General features: G+C 33.5%; 1 protein-coding gene across 1 annotated transcript; it reads left to right on the top strand.

Moving 5' to 3' along the window:
* Positions 1-20,912: 20,912 nt before the first annotated feature.
* LOC148125430 (uncharacterized) lies at positions 20,913-24,163 on the top strand. The gene is made up of 2 exons (XM_087936741.1): positions 20,913-20,949; positions 23,367-24,163. Exons 1-2 carry the CDS (start codon positions 20,913-20,915, stop codon positions 24,161-24,163), a joined length of 834 nt encoding a protein of 277 aa, XP_087792867.1.
* The last annotated feature ends 2,469 nt before the right edge of the window (positions 24,164-26,632 follow it).

The following is a 26,632-nucleotide window of genomic DNA, read 5'->3' as shown; positions in this document are numbered from 1 at the left end:
TTATTATTATTGTACACAAAAAACTACAATGTACACAGCAAAATGGGTTTTGTATCACAAATCACTAGTCGAACACTTCCCAAGTGTTTAAGACTGCATGATGTATCAGCAGATTATACGAGAAGATCCCAGTAAGGTGGCCTTCTGCAGTTGATCAATGGTGATTTGGTCAGCGCCAATTATTTTCAAGTGCTTGCCTAGATCTTTAGGCACAGCACCCAATGTGTCGAGTACTACCTGCACTGGTTTATGCCAGAGTCTTTGCAGTTTGATTCTCAAGTCCTGATATCTGGTGATTTTTTCAAGTTGTTTCTCATCAATTCTGCTGTCACCAGGTATAGCAATGTTGACAATCTACACTTTTTTTCTTCTCCACAAACGTGATATCTGGGGTGTTTTGTTCCAAAACTTTATCAGTCTGTATTCAAAAGTCTCACAGTAGTGTTGCATGCTCATTTTTGACCACTTTTTCAGGCTTATGGTTCCCCCAGTTCTTTGCTACAGGCAGATGGTCATTGGGACACAAATTCCAGTGGACCATCTGAGTGATTGTGTTGTGACGTTGTTTGTAGTCAGTCTGAGCGATTGTCTTACAACAGCTCAGTATGTGATCAATGGTTTCATCCGCTTCTTTGCAGAGTCTGCATTTGGAGTCATCAGCAGATTTTTCTATTCTGGCTTTTGCTTGCATTTGTTCTGATGGCTTGTTCTTGGCCTGAAAGAATCAGGCCTTCCATCTCTTTCTTCAGCGTTCCATTGGTCAGCCATAACCAGGTCTTTTCCTTATCTACTTTTCCTTGGATCTTTTCAAGGAACTGTCCATGCAGTGCTTTGTTACACTAGCTGTCAGCCTAAGTTTGCATTGCTGTTTTCCTATATTGATCCTTGGTTTGCTGCACTTTGAGCAGCTTCCTATTGTTAACCTCCATCAAAGCTGGTTCAACACTGTCTTTCATAAAATCGGCCAAAGCATGTTTCTATTCTTCGACTGTCTGCTGCACTTGAAAAATCCTTTGCCGCCTGCTTTTCTGGGCAAATATAGCCTGTCAATTTCACTACGTGAGTGCAGTGCATAGTGTATGTTCATCAGTTTTCTTGTTTTCCTATTCGGGCTGTCCAGCTCTGCCTGTGTCCAGTTTACAATCCCAGCAGTATATCAGATGACTATACAATACATAGCACTGTTTTCCAGTGCTTCATCGCATTCACAGTGAAAGTACCAATGCACTTGCATGTTCCGATGACATCCAGGCACTTGATGATCCAGCTGTGCTCTGCGGTAGTGAATCAAATGCTTTCTTGTAGCCAATCCAAGTTGTATGCAGATTTGTTTTTTGGTTTTCAACACTGGATTGTTATTATCATCATTATCATTATCATCATTATCATCATTATTATCATCGTGATGTGTAGGTAATCTATAGTTAGATTCACAATCTAAGACTGATGGAAACTGCTAGTCCAAGTATTTCATAATTTTTCTCACTTGTTTTTCCTCAAATTTTGCTTCACTGGGTAGACAGCATCTTTGAACCAGACTTTTTTTCCCCAATAACTATTACAGCAGGCATGTTAAGAACAACCCTGTCTGTTTGGATCTTAAAGTCCCAAAATATCTTAACTTACTCATTTTCAAAAAACATATTACTTGATAGTTTTTATTTTGTTCAAATCAAAGTTCTGGCAAAGTTTCCAATTACTAGTTCTGCAATTAATGCATGATGCTGCTTGTAGTCTGTTTATGAAATTTTACTGCAGCTACTGAAAAAAATGGTCAATTGTTTTATCCATTTCACTACAAAGGGAACATTTGCTGTTGCGTGTTATATGTAAATAGTTGACAAAGCTCATTTGTGAATCAAAGTCTTCAATTTCTTACATTAACATGCCTGATCTTAATCAACTCTATGTGGAGTTTTTATCAGCTTTCTCTTCTACATCCTTAAAATCATGAATTTATTTGTTCTTTCAATTAACAATTTGTTAATTGTTTCTTTTCTATTCTGTATTCAGCAGTATTATTATTATGTTTTGTTGCACAGTCAGCTAGATGCTTAGATTAGATTTGACATTTTCATCCACCTATTGAGTCCTTCCCAAAGACCTGGGGTACTACCGTTATTAAAAATAATTAATTATTCTCCTGGCCCTCCTTGCCCATTTATTGTTCCCATACAACCTTAGAGAATGGCCTCCAACATGTCTCCCGAATGTCAACTGTATACCTAGGCCTCCGAATTGTTGTCTGTTACTAACAATTGTATTCAATCCAATAAGATTGTATTCAATTTTACTTGTGCAACTATTTTGAGGCCAAATAGCTCAAGTCACTGAGATGTATTTAAATAGAAGTTAAGTGCAGATTGTACTATAAGAATTATCTTCCCATAGCATACAGAATGTTCAGAAAATAAACATTTTCACCAGAATTCCCTTGGTTTGATGTAGCAAGCATATTATTATATTGAATACTCAGTAGAAATTTTTGACACAGAAAGTTTTAACTCACATTGTATTTTCATATTCTAAATAATTGTTTTGAAGGCTTAATGTCACTTCTTATAGTAATTAGCAATGAGCATTTTTTTCAGTACAGCTTTAAATATTAAAATGCTTCATTAATGTCAGTAGGGCTGAGCTAGTAACAATAATTGTCACACAATAATTGTAAGGATTCTTAGGCTTGCAATATCTCTGTATAATAATGAGAATGCTTTTTACTAGGGCTGTAATTCAGAATGATTCTGAAGAAGTGCTTTAAACCTCTCATGAACATAAATGTCTATTGAGATTCTCAGTTATCCAGGTCATAGTTGTCCCAAATGTGCTTTTTCAAGAGGCAACTGGAATTCTTAATTTATTTGCAGATGTTAGCTAAAGAAGGTTTCTTTGCAGAGAAACTAAAGAAGCTTCTTGGGTGAGAAGTGAAATATCTTTAAAAAAAAAAAGACCAAGAAAGATCAGTTGCCATTTGAAAAACACTTCTTGGGACTGTCATGAAAATAGCACTTTTCTTGTATTAAACCAAAAAAGCAACCTGTCTTCTTTTGGGCTTTTTCATAAGTCTGAAAAAGTATGGCTGCTTCTACTTGAATCATTAAGGAAAACTGAGTAAAAATGAGTTTTCCTCAATGAATGCTGAAGAGTTGCTGGGTTATGTGTACTGTAATTGAACAAGTCTAAAAAGGAGTTGGAAGAGGTGTTGTTCTACCTCTTGTACAGAGCTAGATTTATAGCTGTGCAGATGCAGATAGATAGACTCAACAAAGCTTCCATAACAAAGTTCATTTATTGGTACATCAGGTATCTTCATAACTCACATTTATGATGTTCTTCTTTAATGACCAATCCTTCATATATCTGCCTTGTACGTGAAAGATGGTTATTTCCTAACCCATCTCATAGCGATAGAGGGAAGATGCCACGAGGTAGAGAGTTCAGACAAAGAATGAGGAAAACTCCCTTAACCCACCAAGGGTCAATTCAGTGACCAATCAGGATTACAGATGTAGCCACGTGAGATGAATTACATTTCCCAGGATACCTTTAACTACATTTACCATGATGCATTCCCTTAAGGGGACAGCTCACAATTCCTAAGTAACTATCCAACTCCCATAGACTGGCTGGGACAGCAGGTGTTTCAAAGCAGGTGTTTCAAAGTGTGCGGATCCTGACATAGAGTTGTTCCTGAGTCTATTGACCTTTAGAAAGGGATTAAAAACCTTGACCTTCCCTTACATTCTGAGACCATGATGATTGGAATTTCTGCCTGGAAGGATATGAGAAACATCTGGATTCCCTATGGCCTATTAGGTGTTGAGAGCTTAGGTTACAAGTTAGGTTAGATTAAACAAGTGGTTTGTTTACTACATTGTTTATTTATTGTAAACTAAAGAAGAGTTTATTGTAACTACTCTGGTTTATTGTAAACCAGAATTACAGTTTGAGTTTGATGGTCCTATAAATTTCTTAAATAAATAAATATGCTACACTTCCAAATCCTAAATATTCTGTAAATGCTTTATATTTATTATGTTGTAGCTTTGGATCCAGCTCCACATTTTGTGTAAGTTTTACAATTAAATAGAAGAAAAAAGAAAGAGCATCTCGACTTCAATCTGCTTTCTGTGATAGTAAATTAGTCACATGGAACAAAGGAATATGTTGATTTATATTTCTTAGTATTTGAACATTTAATTAATGGCTGCAGATGTTAATTAAAAAGAGACTACTCATATTCGCCTGATGCCTTTCCTACCTATATTATAATTTTCAATTTCTCACCATTTTGATAGAGTAAATGCACAAAAATGTGGCATCATGCTAAAAACTATAAAATGTACCTACTCCTCTAAACTGGAATGAGGCAAAATCTTGGTGCATATTTTTGTGCATCATGCAGTCCAGTCCATCATTGTATCACTATCTTTTCCATTTTAGCCTTATTCCACTCCAAATAATAAAGTGTAACCAGATATTGCCAGTCTTGTTCTGAGTTTGGAATCACACATACATTGCAGCCACTGTCACTGGACAAAAGAAAAGAGGTGTTAGTTATTCCTGTTGGTTTAGTATCATCTGTAAATTTGATGAGTTCCCCTTTTATTCCCTCATTTAAATCATTTATGTTGAAAAGTACTGAAACAGAAATTATGAGATTTGATATGAGATGTGTGTGATATACAGTATATATATATATATATATATATATATATATATATATATATATATGTGTGTGTGTGTGTGTGTGTGTGTGTGTGTGTGTGTGTCTGTGTCTGTGTGTGTGTGTGTGTGTGTGTCTGTGTCTGTGTGTGTGTGTGTGTATGAATGATGTATTATATGGAAAATCTGTGCATAACATTTGAAAGCATATGCTGCTAAAGCCTGACGAAAAAAAGCAAAGAGTCCTATTAAATTTTGTGTAATTTTAATCATTTAAATTTAATTACTTTAATCAGAATCATGCTAATATTCCTACCATTTATTATGGTTATTGTTTTAGAAATATCACATTTGTAGAAGGGAGTGGGAAGTGATTTTTCAGAGTCTACATTTAAAATAAAATTTAAGATATGTTCCCATGTACATTTTTGTGCACTTTACAGATAATGTTGTAGAAGAAGATTGCTCTATTATGATGATGATAAAAATAGTAGAGTTTTGAAAGGTAGCTCTATTTTGATTTTTAAAACACAATTGGATAAAGCAATTGAATTTATAATTGAGATATATGAACAGATCACATATAATAGTAATCTTAAAGTTTGGTTGAATATGCAAAATTTGCCTTAGAATCCCTGGTGATAATTTCATTGTGGATGAAATTATCCTACAATTCTTCTTCTTCTTTTTTCATGGCAAGTGTAGAATATAACAGTGATAGCCTTTAAATGTTTTTCTTTTGTCAACGGAGTTGTTGTCAGTGTAGGATTTTCTATTTGCCAAATCTATTGATCTGTTTGGATGCCAGAAGAACACTCATATCCATTCCAAGAAAGAAAGCTGATTTTCCAGTCCACTGAAGTGAATTATGAAGCTCGGATTTATAAACAATTCATGTGAATGATAATACATGTGTGACAAATTGAATTAAAGAAAATGTATGTAACATTTATTAATTCTGATTTTCTAAACCTATTATTCTATTTGCCTGTAATAGATTACAATAGAATGTAAGATAGGAAACAGAGAAATAGTAAGTAATTAAGGCAATCTTAAAAATTAAAGCAAAATATATTTATCTACCTAGATAGACATATAGTGAGACTATTAACCCTTATATACATTTAAGGGTTCTATATTTTTAATATGACAACTTTTTAATGAATTGCATTTTTACTCTGCACTTAAAATAATCCAGCATTGGCACCTGCCAAAACTTTGTCAGCATGACATTGAAGATATCACAACTGGGTCTCTCTCTCTCTCTCTGTGTGTGTGTATGTGTCTAGCTTTACACTAATTTAATGAGCTGAAGTAGTGAGCCAAGCACTGATGAAAACATATGTTAAATGGAATAAGTCAATATTTTAAATGCCTAGCTCTCATGCCTAATGTTGATGACAGCATATGAGTAGCTAAAGCAAAAGACATCTCATAAACAGCTTTAATGGACTAAAAAAAGACAATTTCTACATTCTGGGAACAAGGCATTTCTGCTTCACAATAGAAAAAGACTTTCCTTATTATTGCAACAATATTAAATCTGTCTTTTTAAAAACATTGAAATCTAAATTATTGCATCTCCAAATAGTGTGGTAAATGTTATGAAAAAGAATTCACAGTTGATCTGGATGTTGTCATTCAGTTACCATGTAACTCACTTCATCCCTATAAAAATGTCTGTGACATTAATAGTTAAGATATTAAGATCAGGTAGAAGGATGAGATCTTATTCTGCCAAAACAATTAAGAACATTTTTATTGATAGATCTAATTCCTCATCTTCCTCTAAACCACCCAGTTCAAATTCCAAATGTCACACATACAAACATGCATGCGTACAGACAGATACACATATATACAGATAACGTATTTGGAAATGAATGTGCTTCTAACTACTGTGTAATTTGTCTTTTAAGCATATTATAAAATGCATGCACAGTTTCTTTCTGATAAATGTTGGGACTAGGCTGAAGAAGAAATAACTGTGAAAAAGCAAATGTGATAAAATTGAAATCTGCTACATGGATGAAGTATAGATTAATTCATATCTCATCCATGAGGTAGACTTTAATTTTATGATATTTGGATGAAAAATGTGATTCCAAATCAAATATTATACTTTACTCAAATATTATGTGTAGGATTTATTGATCTTCTACAGCTTTTGATTTAATATCACATGATAAATTATGGCAAAACTACTGAACTTTACACTTGACTTCTATCTGCTCCTTTAATTTTTAAGTTATATGAAAACACATATCTTTAAATCCAATGCAATCAGAAAAGTTCCAGCATTCAGAGCACTTAAGCAGAATTGCATTTTCATATTACTGACCTTTAACTATTACATTTGTTCCATTGTCTCACATTTAGATAGATTAAAATGAACCTCAAATAGTCAATTAGACCAAATTAACTGCTTCAAACTTTCTATAATCTTCCAGTATTCAGTATAATGAATGTATATTTTATATATGACACTTAGTGCACAAAGGGCTGCAGCCAACAGTGCTATTCAACCGGTGTAACAACAGGTTCAGTGATCACACACTTTGTGTGTGTGAACACCATTTTAAAAAGCCCATTTTCAAGCCCATTTCAGCTATAATACTTACCTTCTACTGCAACCCTGGTGAGTAAAACAGCTGAGGCACAGCAAAACCGCTCTGCCACACGCTGTGCTCCAAAACAAGAAAATAAAGCACAGGAAAGAGCAGAGGTGAATGGGTGGGGCAAAATGATCACCAGAACTACCGGTTCACCTTAACCAGTACGTACCAGTAGAATTCCACCCCTGGCTGCAACTATCATTTATTTTTGTTTGTTATTTTACTGTACAAGTGTTTATACTTGTAGCAATCAAGGTTTCCATCTTGAACCCAACTGATATGTATCACAGAGATATCTTTACTACTTGTCATGTTACTTGTCATATTAAGATGGAATTAAATAGCATTTAATCTAATCAATGGATAAATTTTTTAAAAAAATAGATGACTGAAATTAATATTTTTATTAACAAGATTTAACCCACATGCTTATAAAACTATTGTCTTACTTTTTCAAGGGAAATGATAGAAAAAAAAATATAACTTTGTTAAGTACTCTAACCACAGTGATTCATATTCAGAATAAAGTGTAATTCAGAATTCTGCACAGGTCATTAATTTAATTAGAGCACAACAAGAAAACTAGTCTATTTGAGTACACAGATTTATAGTAAAAGGGCATTTAAATACTGAAATCATTTTCGATGTTGAAATGTAGGATGATGATGTCAATAGCATGTTTTTTGTTTGATTCATTCTGCTCTTTTCCAAGAAAAATGCATATTGGTCCTCAATAGAAGTGCATATACATGGAGAAAAGTATGCAGTAGAGTATCCCAAACCTCTATTTCAGTCCCAGTATTTTAATCCCATCAATGATTTGGATGAGGAGGTAGATGGGGAACTCATCAAGTTTGAAGAGAACATCAAGCTGGTAGGAACAGCCAAACTCCAGAAGATAGGCTTAAGAAGCACCTTGAACATTGGGTGCTGTCTAACAAAATGAAATTCAGTGGTGAAAAAAGTGAGGTTCTACATTTTATCAAGAAAAAACAAATGCACGGGTATAGCCTAGGTAGTACCTGGCTCAATAGTAGTAACTGTGAAAGGGATCTTGGACTCCTAGTAGACAATCACTTAAATATCAACAAGCAGTGTTCTGTAGCTGCCAAAAAAGTCAACACAGTTCTAGGCTGTATTAACAGAGGGATAGAATCAAGATCATGTGATGTGCTGATATCACTTTATAATGCCTTGGTAAGACCACACTTGGAATACCATATCCAGTTTTGGTCATCACAATGAAAAAAAGATATTGAGACTATAAAAGAATGCAGAGAAGAGCAACAACGATGATTAGGAGGCTAAAACATATATTGTTGGAATTGGGTGTTTCTAGTTGAAGGAAAACAAGGACTAGGTGTGACATGAAAGCAGTGTTCCAAAGAAGAGGGAATCATCCATTCTCCAAATCATCTGAAGGCAGGACTGGATTAAAACCTATAAGGAGAGAAGCAGCCAGAATTAAAGAGAAATTTCTAGACAGTTAGAACAATTAATCAGTGGAACAACATGCCTTTAGAAGTTGTGAATGCTCCATCACTGGAAATTTTTAAGAAGAGATTGGACACTCATTTGTCTGAAATGGAATTGGGTTTCCTGCCTAAGGAGGGGATTGTATTAGAAGATCTACAAGATCTCTTCCAATTCTGTTATTCTATTCTATCTGTTCCAAGAATCCTTTATGAAAATAACAAGGGCAATTAGAAGAAACCCTGGAACAGCCTTTGCATAGCTATTTGTTTATTTTCTGGAGTAATCTGGAAAGATTAATTTAAGTTCTTGTTATTTCCAAAGATATTTTGAAATCTCTTCTCACTATGCTATATATTCCCACATGGCTGAAAAGCAGAGAATCATGGCTAGTGGATTTCAATAGTCTTAGTAGTCTTTCTGACAGATTCTGTATAGCACCAGGAAGACAATGTCTTACTCAACATTTTATCAAGTATGCATTCAATTAACTAATTCGTTTCCCCTTTTATTATTATTTTAAATTAAACCAATTTGATATGCTTACCGGTTATACAGTATATAATCCCCCCAAAGTAAATACTATATAGACATAAATAGCAATAAAAGATATGAACAATTTTCAAAAATGCTGTTAGGGATCATTCTAATATCTAGCAAGTATCATGTATATTCACATGAAACCTAAAAGCATATGTAAGCCATGTACAAGGTGTGCAGTGTAAAATCAGTTGAGCTCACGTTGCTATCCTGTCAGCAAAAAGATACATACTCTAAAAAAATGTATAGCCATAACATCTCAAAATATTGGTAATATTTTGTGGTCTACTTTATCAAGTGCCTTATTGAAGCCCAAGTAAATTATATCCACAGCATGTCTCTGGTCCACTTATTTTGTCACTTTGTCAAACAATGAAATAAGATTTGTCTGGCATGAACTGTTTTTGACAAACTCATGTTGGTTTTTTGTTATGACTTTATTTGCCTCTAGGTGTTCACAGATTCATTGCTTGATTATCTTTTTCAAAATCTGTCCAGATATTGAAGTCAGACTGAAAGGTCTGCAGTTTCCTGGATCTATTTTTTTTTCCTTTTTTGAAGATGGGAGCTACATCAGATTTTTTTCAGTCCTCTGGTAGTTCCCTGTTGCTCCAGGATCTTTGAAAGTTATAGTTCAGTGTTTCTGAGTTCACACCAGTTCCTTCAGAATCTTAGACTGTAATCCATCTGGTCCTGATGATTTGAACTCACCTAGGGTATACTCTAGTAATATTTTCTTATCATTTTCTTGCCAATTTTAATTTATATTCCTAATCTGTTTTTGATAGGTTGGATTGGCTTTTCTGTTTGTGTAAAGACAGATGCAAAAAAAATGAGTTAAGCAGTTCTGCTTTCTTCTTGTTGCTTGTCACCTTCTTGCCACTTTTTCCCATTAATGTACCAATCATTTCCTCAATTTTTCTTGTATTTCTACATATTTTTTCTTGTTTTTTACATGATAGAGGATAAAATAGGATATATCTTACAAAAACTGGAAAGGAGGTATTTGTTGGGTGATAAGATAGTGAATTCTATATGACCCCCTATGGATACAACTCTATAAAGCTCTGGAAGCAAATGCAATTATTACAATTCAGCTAGTTTCCAATTTCAGCCCCAAACAAGAAGCATGCAGATAGCAGAAGCTGTGTTTTTATTTTTCTTTGTTCTATTCTGTTTAATATTTCATTTCTCTCCACTACCACCCTTGCTCTCTCTTAATAAACAAAATTATATTTGATACTTTATCTCATACCAAATGGTGAAACATCAGAATTCTGGAGAATCATGGTATGAAGAATGGGACAGGATCTTTTGATTCTCATAGATTTATTAATTTATAATATGACATACAAAAAGAATACAAAAGCAAATATTAGATAAATTAAGAAAGAAAAAGGGGAAGTTGATAGTGGGGGAAAGCAAGGGAAAAAGAAAAAAAAGGCATTGACTTCCAACTCCTTTGGTGCAGTAAAATAAGGCATTAAGATCTACACCCAACTTTTTACTTTTTCATAGTAATTGAAACTAGCCATTTCTATAATAGCATTACCTATTGTTGGTAGTTAACACTAGACAAATTGTCAAGAATGTAAAAAGATACCTCAAATGAATGTTGGAAATGTAAATGTAAAGAAGGGACTTTTTATCATCTATGGTGGACATGTGATAAAACAAAGAAATATTGCAGCAGGGTTCATATCTTAGTACAGAAAATTCAGAATGGGACAGGATTAAGCAACAATAACCAGTTTCAAATTCAAGTTCTCATGTAAGCTGATACACCATGTTTTCGACAACTGCCAGCAAAACAGATATGAAATTGTTCTACTATTACTAATGCATTTCTGAAGGACAGGTCCATGGGAGATTTCTAAAGTTTAACATATGGTTATAAAGACCGGTTTATTAATTTTCAAAAAATGCAGAGTTTTAAAGTCATGAATATATTTCATTTTTTAAAGTCCTGAATTTTTGTTAAGTTAAGAAGTCTGAGAGATAATAAATATGTTTAGAGTTCATGTTTTCTCTTTTCATTTGACAACATCTGTCACAAAAATATTCTAAGTAGAAATGGAGGGGGGACAATAAAATGAAACAAAAGAGTTTTAAACAGTGGAAATATTTTTTCCCCCAGATTAGAGAAATTACTTTTACAAGAGAATAAATGGAGGTGGTAGAGAAAAGAGAAACATACTTATGACTTTACAGATGGCTGTTTTTCTTAATTATATAGATACAGTTTAGAATTCCCTAATTGGTCATGCTTCACAAGTAATAGCAGTTTTCCAAGATAAACAAATGTTCATATTTTTCATGCTTAATCAGATAGTTTGTGTGCAAAAAAATGGCCACATGTATCATCTATTCTAAGCCTTCTATATTATTTTGCAATAAACTACCATCTGTAGTTTTATTTTACTGAATATCTGGGATGACCACAGAATTTGATTATACGGCAGATGGCTTTTGGTGAATAAATTTTATTTTTCCCCCTAAACAAAGAAGAAAAGTGACTGATACAAATTGTTCTTTTCATTAGTTCATTCATTAGTTCATTAGGTCCCTAAAAAGTAAGTTTCTTTGAGCAAATATCTATCTGTATGCACTGTGACTACTGTATGCACTGTGACTACTCACACCTTTCTTGACTTTGGCAGTAGCATTCATTCTGCATGCAAGAATATCATTTGTGGGCAGCATGCAAAATATACAGACTTTGCTTGATCTGTTGGCAGCTTTTCCAGAGAGATATAAACTTAACACTTCACTATCATAATCTCTGCAATTATTTGTTAAATATCAGTTTAGAAAAGGGAGACTGTGCACTATGTCTGCCTTCTGCCATTTTTATGAGATTTCAAATTTTCATAAGGTTTTATATATATAAATAAATAAAATTCTATATTTGAGATTCCAGTTTTCCTCTTTTGATTAAAAGAAGATGACTTTACCTTTTGATACTCTAAACAAGAAGTCATTTTGTTATAGAATCCAACAAATGATAACTCACTGCCATCTTTGCTAATAATTTACAAATTACATCTAAAACCAAATTCTAATATTCCAAGCGTCAGGAATAGTTGAAAAGTGCTCTCCCATCAAATAATTCATAAATGCTTTCAGTTGGAATGCCTACCAACCACATGTTGGAATTACTCAGAGAAAAGGGTGAGAATTCTTTGACTTGAAACCTGCATATTTTAAGTATGTCTTGAAGTAGCCTCAGCTTTCTTTTTATTTTTTAATCATATTTCCATTTATTAGTATGCATAATAGTATTATCTTAAATTACAGTGTGTTCTGTTCCAAAGGTGCTTTTTCAAGAGACAAATGGGCTTTCTTTGTTTTTCCTTAAAGACATTTCACTTTTTATCAAAAAAAACTTCTTCAGTTCTGATTAGTCAGAACAGGAATGTACAATTATTGGGGAAAAAACATTAAAACTATGGACAGACCAATTATCTTTAAACCAGAACACACTGACATTGAAAAATTGTACTGTCTTCAAAACATTATCTGTGATAATAGCAGAAATTATAATTGGGAACTATTTACTTTCTGGCTCTCTCCATGTTTTTTTTTAAACAAATGTTTCCATAGCCTTAGTTACTTTCTCATTTGGAGGCATAACTAGGATGATCATGGTCTCCTAAAAAAATGGCATACACTGGTTTGATATTGATAAGTCATATTCCAAAGGTGAAGCTGCCCTTTGTAAAAATTAGATCACCAATAACAGCATTTGAGTTTAGTCTTAATAAACCTCTGTCTTAATAAACTTCTATCAGAAGCATGTCTGTGGGTACAGATTCTTCAAAATAAGTTCCACATAGGAGTGGATGGGGTTGCTTTTCTTGGTTGGAACAGTTAGGAATATTCACTATAGTAACTGTTCCAGAGATTTTGATGTTTCATTTTGCCTCTACTCTATCTAAAAACCAATATATACAGATTGTATCCCAAGTAAAATATTTAAGATGAAACTTGAGGAAGAGGATCCTTTTCCTTTTTATTTAAATTTCCTTGGAAACTATCATGCACTGTGATTAGGGCCAATCTCTTTCATAAAGAAATCAACTGTGGCAAAACAATGTAAAAATGATATGTGGTTAATCTCTGCTTTGAGTATATCCAGCTCCATATGGAAGACCATGCTAAGACACAATTCCTAAATAAACCTAAAGGCAGTATTCCTTAATGCCAGATGACAAACATGTCATAGAAAACAAATACATCATAACTAAATTCCATCCCCAAAGCATTTGCCCTTATCATAAATCATTTTCTAAAAAGTAACTAAAGAGTAGTGATCACAACTTGGCACTCAAATCCTGTTTTTCCCCTCTTTCCTTATTTCAAAATTTTGATAAAGGAGGAACAAAAGAATAACACATGCAATATTTGGGTTGATGAAGTGTTTTCATTTATGCTGTCCTCTGAAATGCTAAATTATTCATAAGACTTGGGTTAAGTCTAAATTTTTGGACATCACTTTTTTTCTGATCCCAGCTGTATTTGACTTTAAATTTGGCTAATGTATTGCACAGTCTTAATTCATATTATCCCTTAAATTTTAACAACATATTGTAATGAATAACTACAATAGATTATGATAAAATTATTTATCTAGAAAGGAAAATTAATTTCTGTGTTTACAGTGCATAAGGCTAATGTTAATTGTACATACAATTAGTCTTGCATTGCATTTCTACTGAAGATATTATGATTGTGCAGAATCTATAGCTACCTTGTGACTCTACAAAAAGTAATTAAAATATTGAATGGAAAATATTGGTTTGCATATGATTAGTAAAAATAAGAATTCAAAGTAGGAAAACTAGATTTGTCTCAAAAATAATCTTCTGGTTTTATTTCACTATAAATTTTCCTTGAAAAAAATTGCTTTAATGTTTGTCTCCTTGTCTGGATATTTTTTGACGTGTTGACATAAACAATTTTCTCTTTTCCATCTGGTTACTAATTGCAACTACACTGGAGAAGGTAGTGATTATTAGAATTCTTTCACATAATATTACTATATAGGATATCACAGTTTCAAAGCTTTCTGACATTGTATTATATTACTTTATAATGTCCAGATCTGTATTTTTATATTTATTTATTGCTACTGCTATTGGGGTGAATCCAAATACTAAACAGTTGTGTGCACCAGGGGAAAGACATCACTCTGGTTAAAGTTGTTTCATACTGTTTTACTGCAAGTTCTCAACTTTTCTGTAGGTTTTTTTTAAAACTTCAAAAATATACAAAACATTTAATCAAAATTAAATCCTACAGATGTCTGTATTTATTATGTCATTATATGAGTATATACATGGATAGATACATCACTATAGAAAAACATTTACACAGGATAGGACAAGAGACTCTGAAAAGAACATGATTAAATAGACCGGCTACATGTGGCCAAAGAATAAGCTAGGTGTATGTATACTGTATACTCTTTTCTCAAAGTATATGTTGAACATATATTGAAGAGTACTGGAGTGGAAAAATACTCCATATTTTTCTATAGCCTGTATTATGCTGATGATAGTAGCTAATATAAAATGCAATTTTAAGAACTAAACAACTAATAACATTAAAGGAAATAACAGTTAATAAATATGCTGTATATTAACAGATAGAAAGGAGCAATGAAAGTTTTGGAAAAGTTTTCCAGAGGTTGTAATGTATCTATACCTATACTCAGAATCATTTATGGAATGTTTTTTTTTCAGTGATACTCTATGAAAAAAAAAAGGGAATTGAGGAAACAGGATATGAAAAGTATTGAGCATTGGACAATACTCCTGTGAATACCATGGATAGCTAAGAAAGAAAATCATTGAAATCAATCAAATATTCTCATTCAAAGGACAAATGACCAGGCTCAAATTCTCATATTTTGAACTCATTACAGAAAGAGAAGAGATTGCCAGCGAGAAGGTAAATAGACTCAATTATAGCAGCAATTTGTAGACAGAAGAACTGGCTTGTGGTCAGATCATTCTGGAGAAAATCTATATGGCTGCTAAGAGTTGATGCCAATTTGATGTCATATAATCACTCAATCAACTGTTTTTTTTTTAACCAAATCTCTGGCATGCCATTCAATTGCTTACAGGTCTAGAAAAAGTAGTGCACTTATAATATAAGAGTGCTATTTCCTACAAAAAAGCAAAAAATATCTTCCAACCATTATCACGGAAATAAAGATTTTGCAGCTCATATCCTTGTTGAGGATCCAAACTTTGTCAAGGACCTTGGAGTATTCATCTCAAATGATCTAAGTGCTAAATCCCACTGTAGCTACATAGCCAAAAAGGCATTAAGAGTTGTTAATCTAATGCTACATAGCTTCTTCTCTGGTAATATCACACTACTAACTAAAGTATACAAAACATTTGCTAGACCTATACTTGAATACAGCTCGTCAGTCCGGAACCCATATCATGTATCTGATATTAACATAATTGAAAAAGTCCAGAAATATTTCACAAGAAGAGTTCTCCACTCCTCTACTCATTGAAGAATACCTTATGCCACCAGACTTGAAACTCTAGACCTAGAAAACCTAGATCTGTGCCGCCTCCGGTCCAATCTAAATATAGTATATAAAATCATACATTGCAATGTCCTACCAACAATTGAATACTTCAGCTTTAATCATAACAATATAAGAGCACACAATAGATACAAACTCAAGGTAAACTGCACCAAACTTGACTGCAGGAAATACAACTTCAGCAACAGAGTGGTCAATGTCTGGAATGCTCTACCTGACTCTGTGGTTTCTTCCCCAAACCCCAAAAACTTTAACCTTAGACTGTTCACTATTGACCTCACCCTCTTCCTAAGAGGCCTGTAGGGGGTGTGCATAAGCGCACCAATCGTGCCTACCGTCCCTGTCCTATTGTTTCTTTTTATTTTTCTTATAAGTAGCTATTTCATATATTCAAAACTATATTTATTCTTATACATGTATCTTGTAAGCGATTGACAAATCAAATAAATACTAAATACTAAATAGGTTATCCAAGCTGAGATATTGGAAACTAACATTGTTTAGTTTAGTTTACTTTTAGTTTAGTTTATTTTTGTTGCCTTAATACATGTGTCCACAATTAGTTCTTAAATATTAACATTTTAATGACTTAGATTGCATCTGAAATTAATATGTACTGTATCTAAATTTTTGAGTGGTCTTTGATGGGGGAGATAGGGTTGCCTGGGACCATCAGATAATTCCTTTGTACCGGCTTCTGATGGATATAAGCCAACTAGGAAAAACTGTTGCTTATTTGTCCTTATATTACCAGCTAATTAACATGTTTCCTTCTCTTTCTCATCCTTCAATGACTGATTCAGTAAACATTCAAACTCTTTCCCTCCCACCCACCCCTCTCTCTTTTTCTCACCCTTTTGCTTCTAGTTAGGAATATTGTATCAGTTATTTCAAGTGCTTCTTTATAAAACCATAGAGGCTAAGCTACAGTCTAATATGTGTTATGCACTGGTTCATGTGACACAGGAAAAATATCTTAATGGGCAAGAAACGATGTATGGGAGAAAATTTAAAAAAAATTGTACAAGAAGTTTCTCAAAAGAAATCAACTATTTAACAAAAAAGCAAGGATTTGTTAGAAAAGGAGATAAGATATCAATCTACATTTAGAACATCTATGTTCTTTCTATCTGAGAATGTTTGGTTCATTAATATGTATAAAGCAAAGTAGATTTTTTAAAGGAAAACCTTTGCCCTGAAAATATACTGTAGGAGTAGGGAAAAAAAACTTGGATAGTGTTGAGATTGTTAGGAGTCCTAACCTCTGACTGAAAACATACTTGTGGGCACATGTTGTAGTTTGATTTTGTTTCACAGCAGTTAAATGGGTCTAAAGATGGAGGACTCCATTATGAGTCCTTTGTAGTACTCTGATAATTTCTGTTTTAAATGAGATTTTTCACTTCTTTGGGTGAAGCAGCGTGAGATAGTGAGAATGTTAGATCTATTGCCTAAAACTGTGAATATTTTGCATAGCATTTTTCCAATTAAGTTGTCAAGATTTATCATTTAGTTCTTGGTAGAATTCTATACTGATAAATGGGTGACATCCTGTCATGCTAGATACCGTTTTTTCTCCTATTGAACATGGAAAAGTTTATAGCAAGCATGCTAATTTATTTGCTTCCATTTGTAGACTACACTTACTCTTTTCTTGGTTCCTTTGGAGAATCTTGCAGGAGTGGCCACCTAGAAGTAGGAAGTGATCAATATCTCACTTAAAATATGGTTAAGAATGCAGTCTTGAATGAAAGAATTGTGTCTTTAAAAGACTCTCCCTTAGTAATTGAGAATGTGATAGGAAGTGGATTAACTGAATTATTTTCAATCCCAGTTCAGACTTGGCCATTGGTTGATGACATTTATTGGGTTTTAGATATGAGAATTATTGTTAGTCATTTTTTATCTTTGACACTATCAACAATATGTACCTTGGATCACCAGTGGAAATTATGGGCACTATGCTTCAAACGGTTCTCTTCTTCTCAATGGCCAGTTGGTGGGGATATGGGATGAAGAATAAGCATATAAATCCATTGTATGTAAAGTACCAGAGGGCTCAATCTTCTCCCACATGTTTTTAATGACAACACGAAACCATTTAGAGGTTATCCATCAGTTCAAGATTACTGTAATGATAATCATACTCACTTTACATCACCAACCAGGGAATGCTCTTACAATTAGGTCAAAGTGAAAATTTGTAGAAATTGTTGAGTTCTAGAAACAAGCTAAAACAAAACCAAGTAAAAGGATCCGCTGTTTGCCCTTTGGCTGTATATATCATCTCCAAAGTTGCTTCTAGGAATGATAATGTTATCCCTGAGTAAATCCAGTAAATGACTTGGGTCTTCCTGACTCATAACTATTCTTCAATGCATAGTGGAAGTTCTGGCCATGTTTCCTTTTTCTAGATTCAGCTGGTGCACCTGAGCAAAAGAGGTTCTTACAACTGCAACTGCAACCTGGGCTAGATTACTATAATGGCTCTCCTTCAAGACCAATCAAAAAGGTCAGGTGGCATAAATTCAGCAGATCATGTGTTAACTGACCATATGTACTCCATGCTATGACCTTTTCTTTGGTTCTGAGTAAGGTAGGCTTTTACTTATAAAGACGTATGCAATGCCTTATTTAATTAGAATTAAAATGTATAATATGTCAGAAAAATATTATTTGGATTGTATTTTTTTATGATGGCCCCTAAATAATGCGAAAATGTTCCCTAGGAAATTAAATTTTGTTAGCATTCTAGAAACAGCTTAAAATGGAGAATCTTTGGAAGATTTTTATCTAGCTGAATAATGTCATAGGCAATTTTAACTTTCTGTGATCTTGTTAGCGTTCCAGAAGCATGACCTTGCTTGACCTGCTGGAGAAATCAAAGAGATAAAACGAGTCTCTGCTGAAAGGCAGCTTTCAGGTACAGGCAAAGTGGGAGATTATTACTATTCAGGTAAATTGAACAAAAAAAAAGAGAGAAACTATATAATGTCCCCTCCCCTACTTTTTCTTCATTATATTTTCAAGCATACTCTTCAGAGTTAATTCAAGATATTTCTGTCTTATGAAGCTTGAAGGAAAAATGTATTATTCAGAAGTACCAGTCCACTGATGAAAAGTTACTATTTTAGCAACAGGGACATTTTACAGAATAAGCTAATTTATCTGTGCAATATATATGTTTGGAAAAAAAATCCTATCCAGAATATGAATTCTAAATAAAAGCATCTGAAAATTTTTCCTTACCTTTAAAATATCAGATCTGATGTTTGAAGAACAATTTGTTTTGACACAAGTAAGAGTATTATATGAAGAGTATTACATGAACCTGATTTCCACTAAGAATAAAGAGATAAAATTTCATTTTTAATTAAAAACCTAAAGATTAACATAAACTTTTACAACTACAGTTGATTGGTTGATTTTCCAACATGCTTCACAATTTAAAAATTATTTTCTCTCTAAAATTGTATTGTTGTTGTACCTTACATTATTGTTGTAAAGTAGCTAAATATATTGATGTTAAATTTTTCTATAGGGTAATATTTTGTTATTTATTATTTAAAGAATGTATATGACCCATTCAAAGGTAGTAATTCCAGTTACAACACTATTTTTAACAAAAAAAAGTAATGTACAATTAAAGTTCAAAATCTTTAACTGGTGACCAGAAAAACTTATTTAATACCTCTCCAATGTTTTTGACCTTTTATTAATCTTTTACCTGGCTGGCTAAATCTATTATCTCTTCAACAATGTCCCATCTTGAAAAAAAATAGCTATGGAATACAATTGTACACAAATACACACAAATAAGGGTTTTGTTCCAAGCTCACAACAAAGCAGTCACATTGGGATGCCCTATGTTCCAACAGAATAAGATTTCAGATATGTCAATTTGTCAACATTAAAATGCAAAACATTTCATTTTCATGATAGAGAATAATGCAAGTTAAAACAAGTCCATTTCTCATAACTAGCCTCAAAAGGAAGTATATGAAAAAGAGATTGATTGATAATATGCTATCCAATGAATGTTGTCAACTCTTAGCAACCACACAAATAAACTTTATCCAGGATGAATTGTCCCCACCCTGGCTCTTCAGGTCTTCCAACAGTGTACCAATCGCTACTACACTAAGTCCATTCATTCTGGTCAATTATCCATTTTTATTTCTCTTTTCACATTTCTTATTATGACTTTTCAAAGAAGCTGAATCTGAAATATGATATATTTTAATATATATAATTTGATCCTGCCCATTTGTGCTGCAAAAAGAATTGATGAATTAATTTGTTATGTGACACTTTTGGCTGATTTCTTGACTAGTAAAGAAAAATTTTTCCAACACCAAAAATTTGTCCAACTTTTGTTACATACAGTATCATGGGAAAAAATAATTGGTTGCAGAATTCTGATTTTTATAGGTACAGACACATCACAGTATCTGAATATTTTTTTCCAAGGTTTTCATTACTAAGCCAACAAACATTCTGGCATCTTGTATTACTGATATTTCCTTGATAGTTGATCTTTAGAGCCAGAAACTATCCACTACCTCAGTAACTTCATTATTAATTCCCAGGCTATTAGCTATATGTCTTCTAATTCAGCAGCCCCCAAACTTTTGGGCAACAGGGGCCTAGACAGAGGTTTTTCCATGGACTGGACAGGGTGTAGCTTCACATGCTGCCTTCATCCCACAGATGGGACTTCATTTGTTTGTATGGCCTGCTTTCTGCTATGCTGTGGACTGATCCATGGACCAGGGGTTGGAGACCCTTATTCTAATTAGTTTAGTCTACTTTGTATTCATTCTTACTGCCATTTCTTCTCTGCACTCCTTGATTTTCATTATTAAAGCTTTCAGGTCATTTACATGTTCATATATCAGAGTCAGCATTGGCATGCAACATTGATAAATGTTATGGCATTTCTTGCTCCAACTTCTTCTCCTGGGAAGATGGCCACCAACAGCAGCTTTCATGAATTACTCTTAGATAGTTTTTCAATCATCTACTAACTACCAAGGTAGGAGTGGGATATGGGGTCAGTGGAACCGTGGCAAGAAGCATCGACAGGTACTGATAGTGGATAGCTGGCCTGGAGATTCCAGTGGAGACTGGAAAAGAATCCTAACGAGACCAAGTCAATAGCCAACTAATAAACAAAAGAGATACTGTAGAGCCTGAGACTATAGCTTACCAGGACCCAAGAGGGAGATCGAATTCTGAGCCTCAAAAATAAATAATAAATATCCAATCATGCTAGCTGATACTGGGAGGAGACTGAGGAACACAATTTCGAGCTCCAAGAGATATACTATGATCAGCAGAGAGCGAGAGAGATAAGAGAGTAGCAGAGAGCTCCTAACTAATAGCAGAGAACTCCAAGTAAGACCTCTGAAAGAGGCTGAGATCAGCTGAGATCAGCAGAGAGCAAGGGAGTCTGGAGAGGATCCAATAGCAAAGAGCTGACAGGGACACTGTAATTTGAGAGAAATCAGTGGAGTCTGAGAGACTGAGAACAGTATGATTCTGAGCTGGAAGAGGGCTGAGAGCAGGCTGCAAACACGATTCTGAGCTGAAAGTAGATGAAGAACACATTTCTGAGCTAGAAGGGGGCTCTTTATTTTAAACTTTTAGTTTAAAACTTTAAGAATAAGCCAAGCATAACTCCTTTTACTACTTATCTCCAACAACCTCTACCTCAACAACCTCTACCTCACCAAAAATCAATCACTTTGAAGCCATTCAAACAAAAAGAAACCACATGCCTTAAACCTCTACCTCACCAAGATTCCCTGGGCAGAGACTCCCTGAGCAGAGATTTCCTGTCAGCTATAGAAGTGGATCAGATAACAGCAGCCAGCAAAGCAATAAATCTTTCTCACCAATTAGATCGGTTAGCAACAACCAGCAAAGCAATAACCCTTTACTTGCTGACTTACTACTTCATTACCTTAATACTTATAACACTGATTACTTCATTACCTCAAAACTTATAACTTTATTACCTCAAGACATATATCAATGATTAGATAATGATGTCTATAAAATAATTTCTCTAATAATTTCTCTAAAATAATTTATCAATTGATTGATTGTTTGATTGATTATTGTGACTTGAGTGTCTAGTGCAAATAATGTGATTACCAATCTATAATTTAATTGATTAGCAAAATTAATTATTAGTGTAAATAATTGACCAGTGTGATTAGTGATTAGTGTAATTGTTTAGGATAATTGTTAATTGGTGAAATTACTTGACCAGGATGATTATTGTAATTAATTGATTGGTGCAATATTGTTATTTATCTTGTTTGATTGAGCAATTTAATCAGTGAACCATCTCAACAACCCACCATGCCAGGAAAAAAAATCCAATGCCAAACCACAAGCCCAAACAAAAGAAATCCCCACCAATGAACCATAAGAGTCCTGCACATGTCTTACATGTAAAGAAACTTTAAAGGAGAATGAAAATTTCATCAAATGTTCCCTATGTGACAACTATGCTCACCATGGCTGCTTGGGATTACCCAAGCAAATGTCTCAATTCCTAGAATAATCCAACCATGCGTTTCCATATTTCTGTCCACCATGTAGACCCAAACTGGACAAATATATTGCCCTGTTCAAAAGAGTTGATACCATAGAAACATGAATATCATCCCTTGACACCATAGTAGAATCCCTGGACACTATAAAAACAAGATTAACTAACCTTGAAAAAAAAAAGACACAACACAAAAAAATGAACATCCAATAGCTACAAACCACATCTTTACCCAACAACAGCAACCACAACCCAATCCACAAAAAACCACAAATTCTACAAAAAATGATATCCCAATCCTCATCAAAGAAGCCATCTAACATGAATGGAAATGTCCCAATGCCATCTTATTTGGTCTAGAAGACAACAATTATAATGATGACATCACAAATGTCTGCAACATCATCAGTGGCTATCAAGCATCTCCTCTGATAAAATACTAGACATTTCCCACATCGGCTCACAGTTCAAAAAAAAAATGATGGCTCATTGGTCCCACGCTTCTGCAGGGTTGTTTGCAAAAATGAATTAAGCAAATGAAAATTCATTTACACAATAAACTCACTTGCCAAGAACAACATCAACCATAAGAATCTCCATTCTTGTCCTGACCTTACAGCAACATGTACAGTCCCATGAACTACACTCTGAACTCAAAAGACCACAAGAACAAGGAAATACTAACCTATACATTGACTACTGCACAGAATGTATCAAAAGCAAGACTTTCAACTTACATCCCAATAACCAACATCCCAACATCCAACATTAGGCATGCACACCCATTACTTCCTCCAGATCCACTACCACATATCTAAATGCAAACTACTCAACACAAGAAGCCTCACAAACAAGATGCATGAATTCCTCATCTTACTAAGCACAGCTACATTCAAAATTATATTTGTCTGTGAGACATGGTTGAATGCATCTTTTCCAGACTCCATTACCACAGTCAGAGAATATCACATTTATCGGTCAGATCGCGAAATCCGTAGAGGAGGTGGAGTTGCTATCTTCTATAAAAAATCCCTAAATCTAAGAAAGATTCTAATTACACAGGAGCTTGCTCTTCCAGAGGCCATCATTTGTGAACTGTCCTTAAATATCACTATCTGCTTCTTACTATGCCACAGAGCCCCAGATTATAACATAGTTCATGCAAATAAACTAGCTTCACTGCTGACGTGGGCTTGTCCACACCCTCTCATTTTCTTTGGTAACCTCAATCTACCTCTTATAAACTGGACCCTAAATGAATGTACACCCGAACCCATACATGCAACCCTATACAATGCTGTTACCACACTGGGACTGGATCAATTAGTAACAAACAACACTAGACTCAACAACTGCCTCGACCTCATCTTCTGCAACAGCTCAAACTCAATTTATGGCTTACAAATACAAGAATGCTTTTCAAACAGTGACCACAGTATGATTGACTTTTGTCTCAATTTACGCCCTCACAAAGAAGATCATAATGATGGATCTCCAAAATACAATTTCAAAAAAGCCAACTATGATCTCATAGATGCCGACCTATCATCTCTTGACTGGTACTTTCTCTTCTCTAACTGTAATATGACAGAAGACCATTACAATGCATTCTTACTTGAACTTGAAAGAGTCATTAAATTATATGTACCATTAGTAACAAAAAATTACAAAACAAAAAATAAAACAAATTACCATTATCATTTGATAATTGCTCTGCATGCTGTGCTTTGGGAATAAATCTCATTTTAAAAAAATAACATAAATGAAGACATTCAAAATCCATGTAACTTCACAAAGTTATATACTTCCCATTGCAAGAGAATTTTAGTTCTGAAAATATGTAAAAATAACAAGAACATCAGATACTATATTCTAATTTATTTTATACCTATCTTTGGATATTAACCATCATTAACTATGAAAGTAATAACTTCCCAAAGCTGTTCATATATATGAATATATATTTTACTAAATACTGTATATTTGGTAAAACAAATTATTGTAGATGAAATAATTTTTATATCTTAGATTTACTAATAACTGTTTTTCCAACAATTTGTAATAAAAGTTAAAATTGCTCTAACTAAATATAATTTTAAAATATATTGTTGCATTGTAATGATATCATAGACGTTTTTCACTCAAAAGTAAATGGAGAAAAGTAGCAGTTTTCATATGTAAATAGAATAATGTATAAAACTATATTATTGTTGCTAAAATGCAGTGCTGTGTCCAAATTTACTATCTTTCTTTCTTTTTTTTACATGCAATTTTGTAAATGGGAAGAAAAATAATTGTGTTGACAATTGCTGACTCAATTGTGTTCAGTGTAACTTCTTTCTATTTGTTAGTTACTTTTAGATAATCATCTTTTATTAAAATTATCCACACTATAAATATCTAGAAAAGTAGTATCTTCCAGAGCCACCCTCCCCAGAATAACTTGCTAAAGACTAATACAAATAATTGGCAATCATCCTTGATTTTATGGGATAAATAACAAAGAAGTATTTAAATGTAGCACATGCAACACTATAATGTGATAATTACACAATAAGTCTTCTGAGATAAAGAGTGGGGGATTGGGAATAAAAATCAAACTAGGAAAAAGATTTTTTTAAAGAGCTTAATGGACAATTGATGAAAATCTTATGGCAAACAGATTTCCTGGGAAAAATGGCATTATGACATCAAACAATTAATTCATATTAATCCAACTCAAGGACATCATAACAAGAATATCTTACATAATAATCAGCTGGCAGTATTCTTTTTGACCACAAGGAATTCATATCAGTATGAACAGAGATATTTAAAAGAATGAAAATGTGAATTAAAAGAACAATTCAGTAAAGAACAAAGACCAGATTTTGTCTTTTTTACCTTGAAGATGAAAGTTAAATGGATATAATAAAAATGAGAATGTCCTTAAAAATGAAGAAGTATATTTAGGAATGTAAAACTATTTGATAAACAAATAAGCTATAATGGTCAAAATACTAAATAATGTATGTCTGAAAGAAACTGCCTTTTTGATATTAAATTTGTCTTTTACTTTTTTTTTCACATTCCATTGACTGGTAAAGAATGATTAACTCTGAGCTCAGATATTTAACCTTAGAATTATATGCTATGATTTTGTGGTCTTGTATAAATGTGGTTTCTGGTTGCACGGTGCATTAGATGGAAATGGGAACAAGAGCTCTGCAATATGAATATGAAGCTGATTTTATATTGCTGGAAAACTGTTCTTCCTGATATCCACAGTAAATAAATCTGAACCAATGCAGTCTTAAAGATAGTGACAGATTCGGTTGACTTGTTGTCCTGGAAAAATTCAGCATCCATTCTCAGGCTCCATAGGTTTCACAGGACTTTGTGATCTTGTTTGAATTAGCACCTGGTCTGCCTCCCTGAAAAAAAACAAAATTACTATGCCTTGTCTGTGGTGGATACATCAAGAAATTCTCTATAGTTCCACTGCTATGGACAGATTACTGTCTGTATTTTAGACTAAATGAGAAATGTTGTCTCTGAAAGTTAAAATCAGTTAAAATGACTCAAGTAAGCATGCTCATCAATCCAGGCTGTTTCATTATTTCTCCCTTAGTCAGCTGAGCAATGAAACTGTCAAAGCCCTGATTAAAAGATATGTAAATCAAACAATTAAAAATCTTTATTATTACAAAGGTTCGATCCAGTCATTCTGTTGATTTTTAAGGGTGCCTGTTTATGCATCTACTTGTAAACAACACACTTCTGCTTTGACTAGCAGAGAAGTTGAGAAAAGAAGTAGAACAATAGCTACAGTAAAGCTACGCCACAACTATATAAAGGAAGAAAAAAATAGGCAAACATTAAGACACCAAAAACAAAACAAAAAACAAAACCACAAAGATTAAATTACACTTTATAGAAATTAGACTATGCTTTAACTTAGGCATAATTTCTTTTAAGGTTTTCTTAAATCTTTAAATCATTAAAATCATTCAACATTATAATGGCTTTGTACATTTTGGGAAGTGAACTTATAAACTTCTGCATCACAAAATTATTTTATTTCTGAAATACTCCTTGGTTTTCTAATTCGACTCTGTCTTTGGGGTTTCTTAGGATGGTGGATATTTTTCTGTTTGTGCAGAATGCTGTTTTAATATTGTGTTTTTGGAGGATCTTGCTGATTCTGTCTGTAGTGCCTTTTATATA

This window comes from Pseudonaja textilis, chromosome 6, assembly GCF_049901715.1.
Source record: "Pseudonaja textilis isolate UNSWEBS1 chromosome 6, rPseTex1.2, whole genome shotgun sequence".
NCBI classification, from domain to species: domain Eukaryota; kingdom Metazoa; phylum Chordata; class Lepidosauria; order Squamata; family Elapidae; genus Pseudonaja; species Pseudonaja textilis.
Note: the sequence above shows the minus strand (reverse complement) of the source record. Positions and strands in the feature narration are given on the sequence as shown.

Bases quoted from the DNA above. Each gene is read 5' to 3' on its own strand.
- LOC148125430 (XM_087936741.1), top strand. From the start codon at position 20,913: ATGGGGTCAGTGGAACCGTGGCAAGAAGCATCGACAG. The intron at 20,950-23,366 runs GTACTGATAGTG...CATCTTTTCCAG, and splicing joins GTGGCAAGAAGCATCGACAG to ACTCCATTACCACAGTCAGA.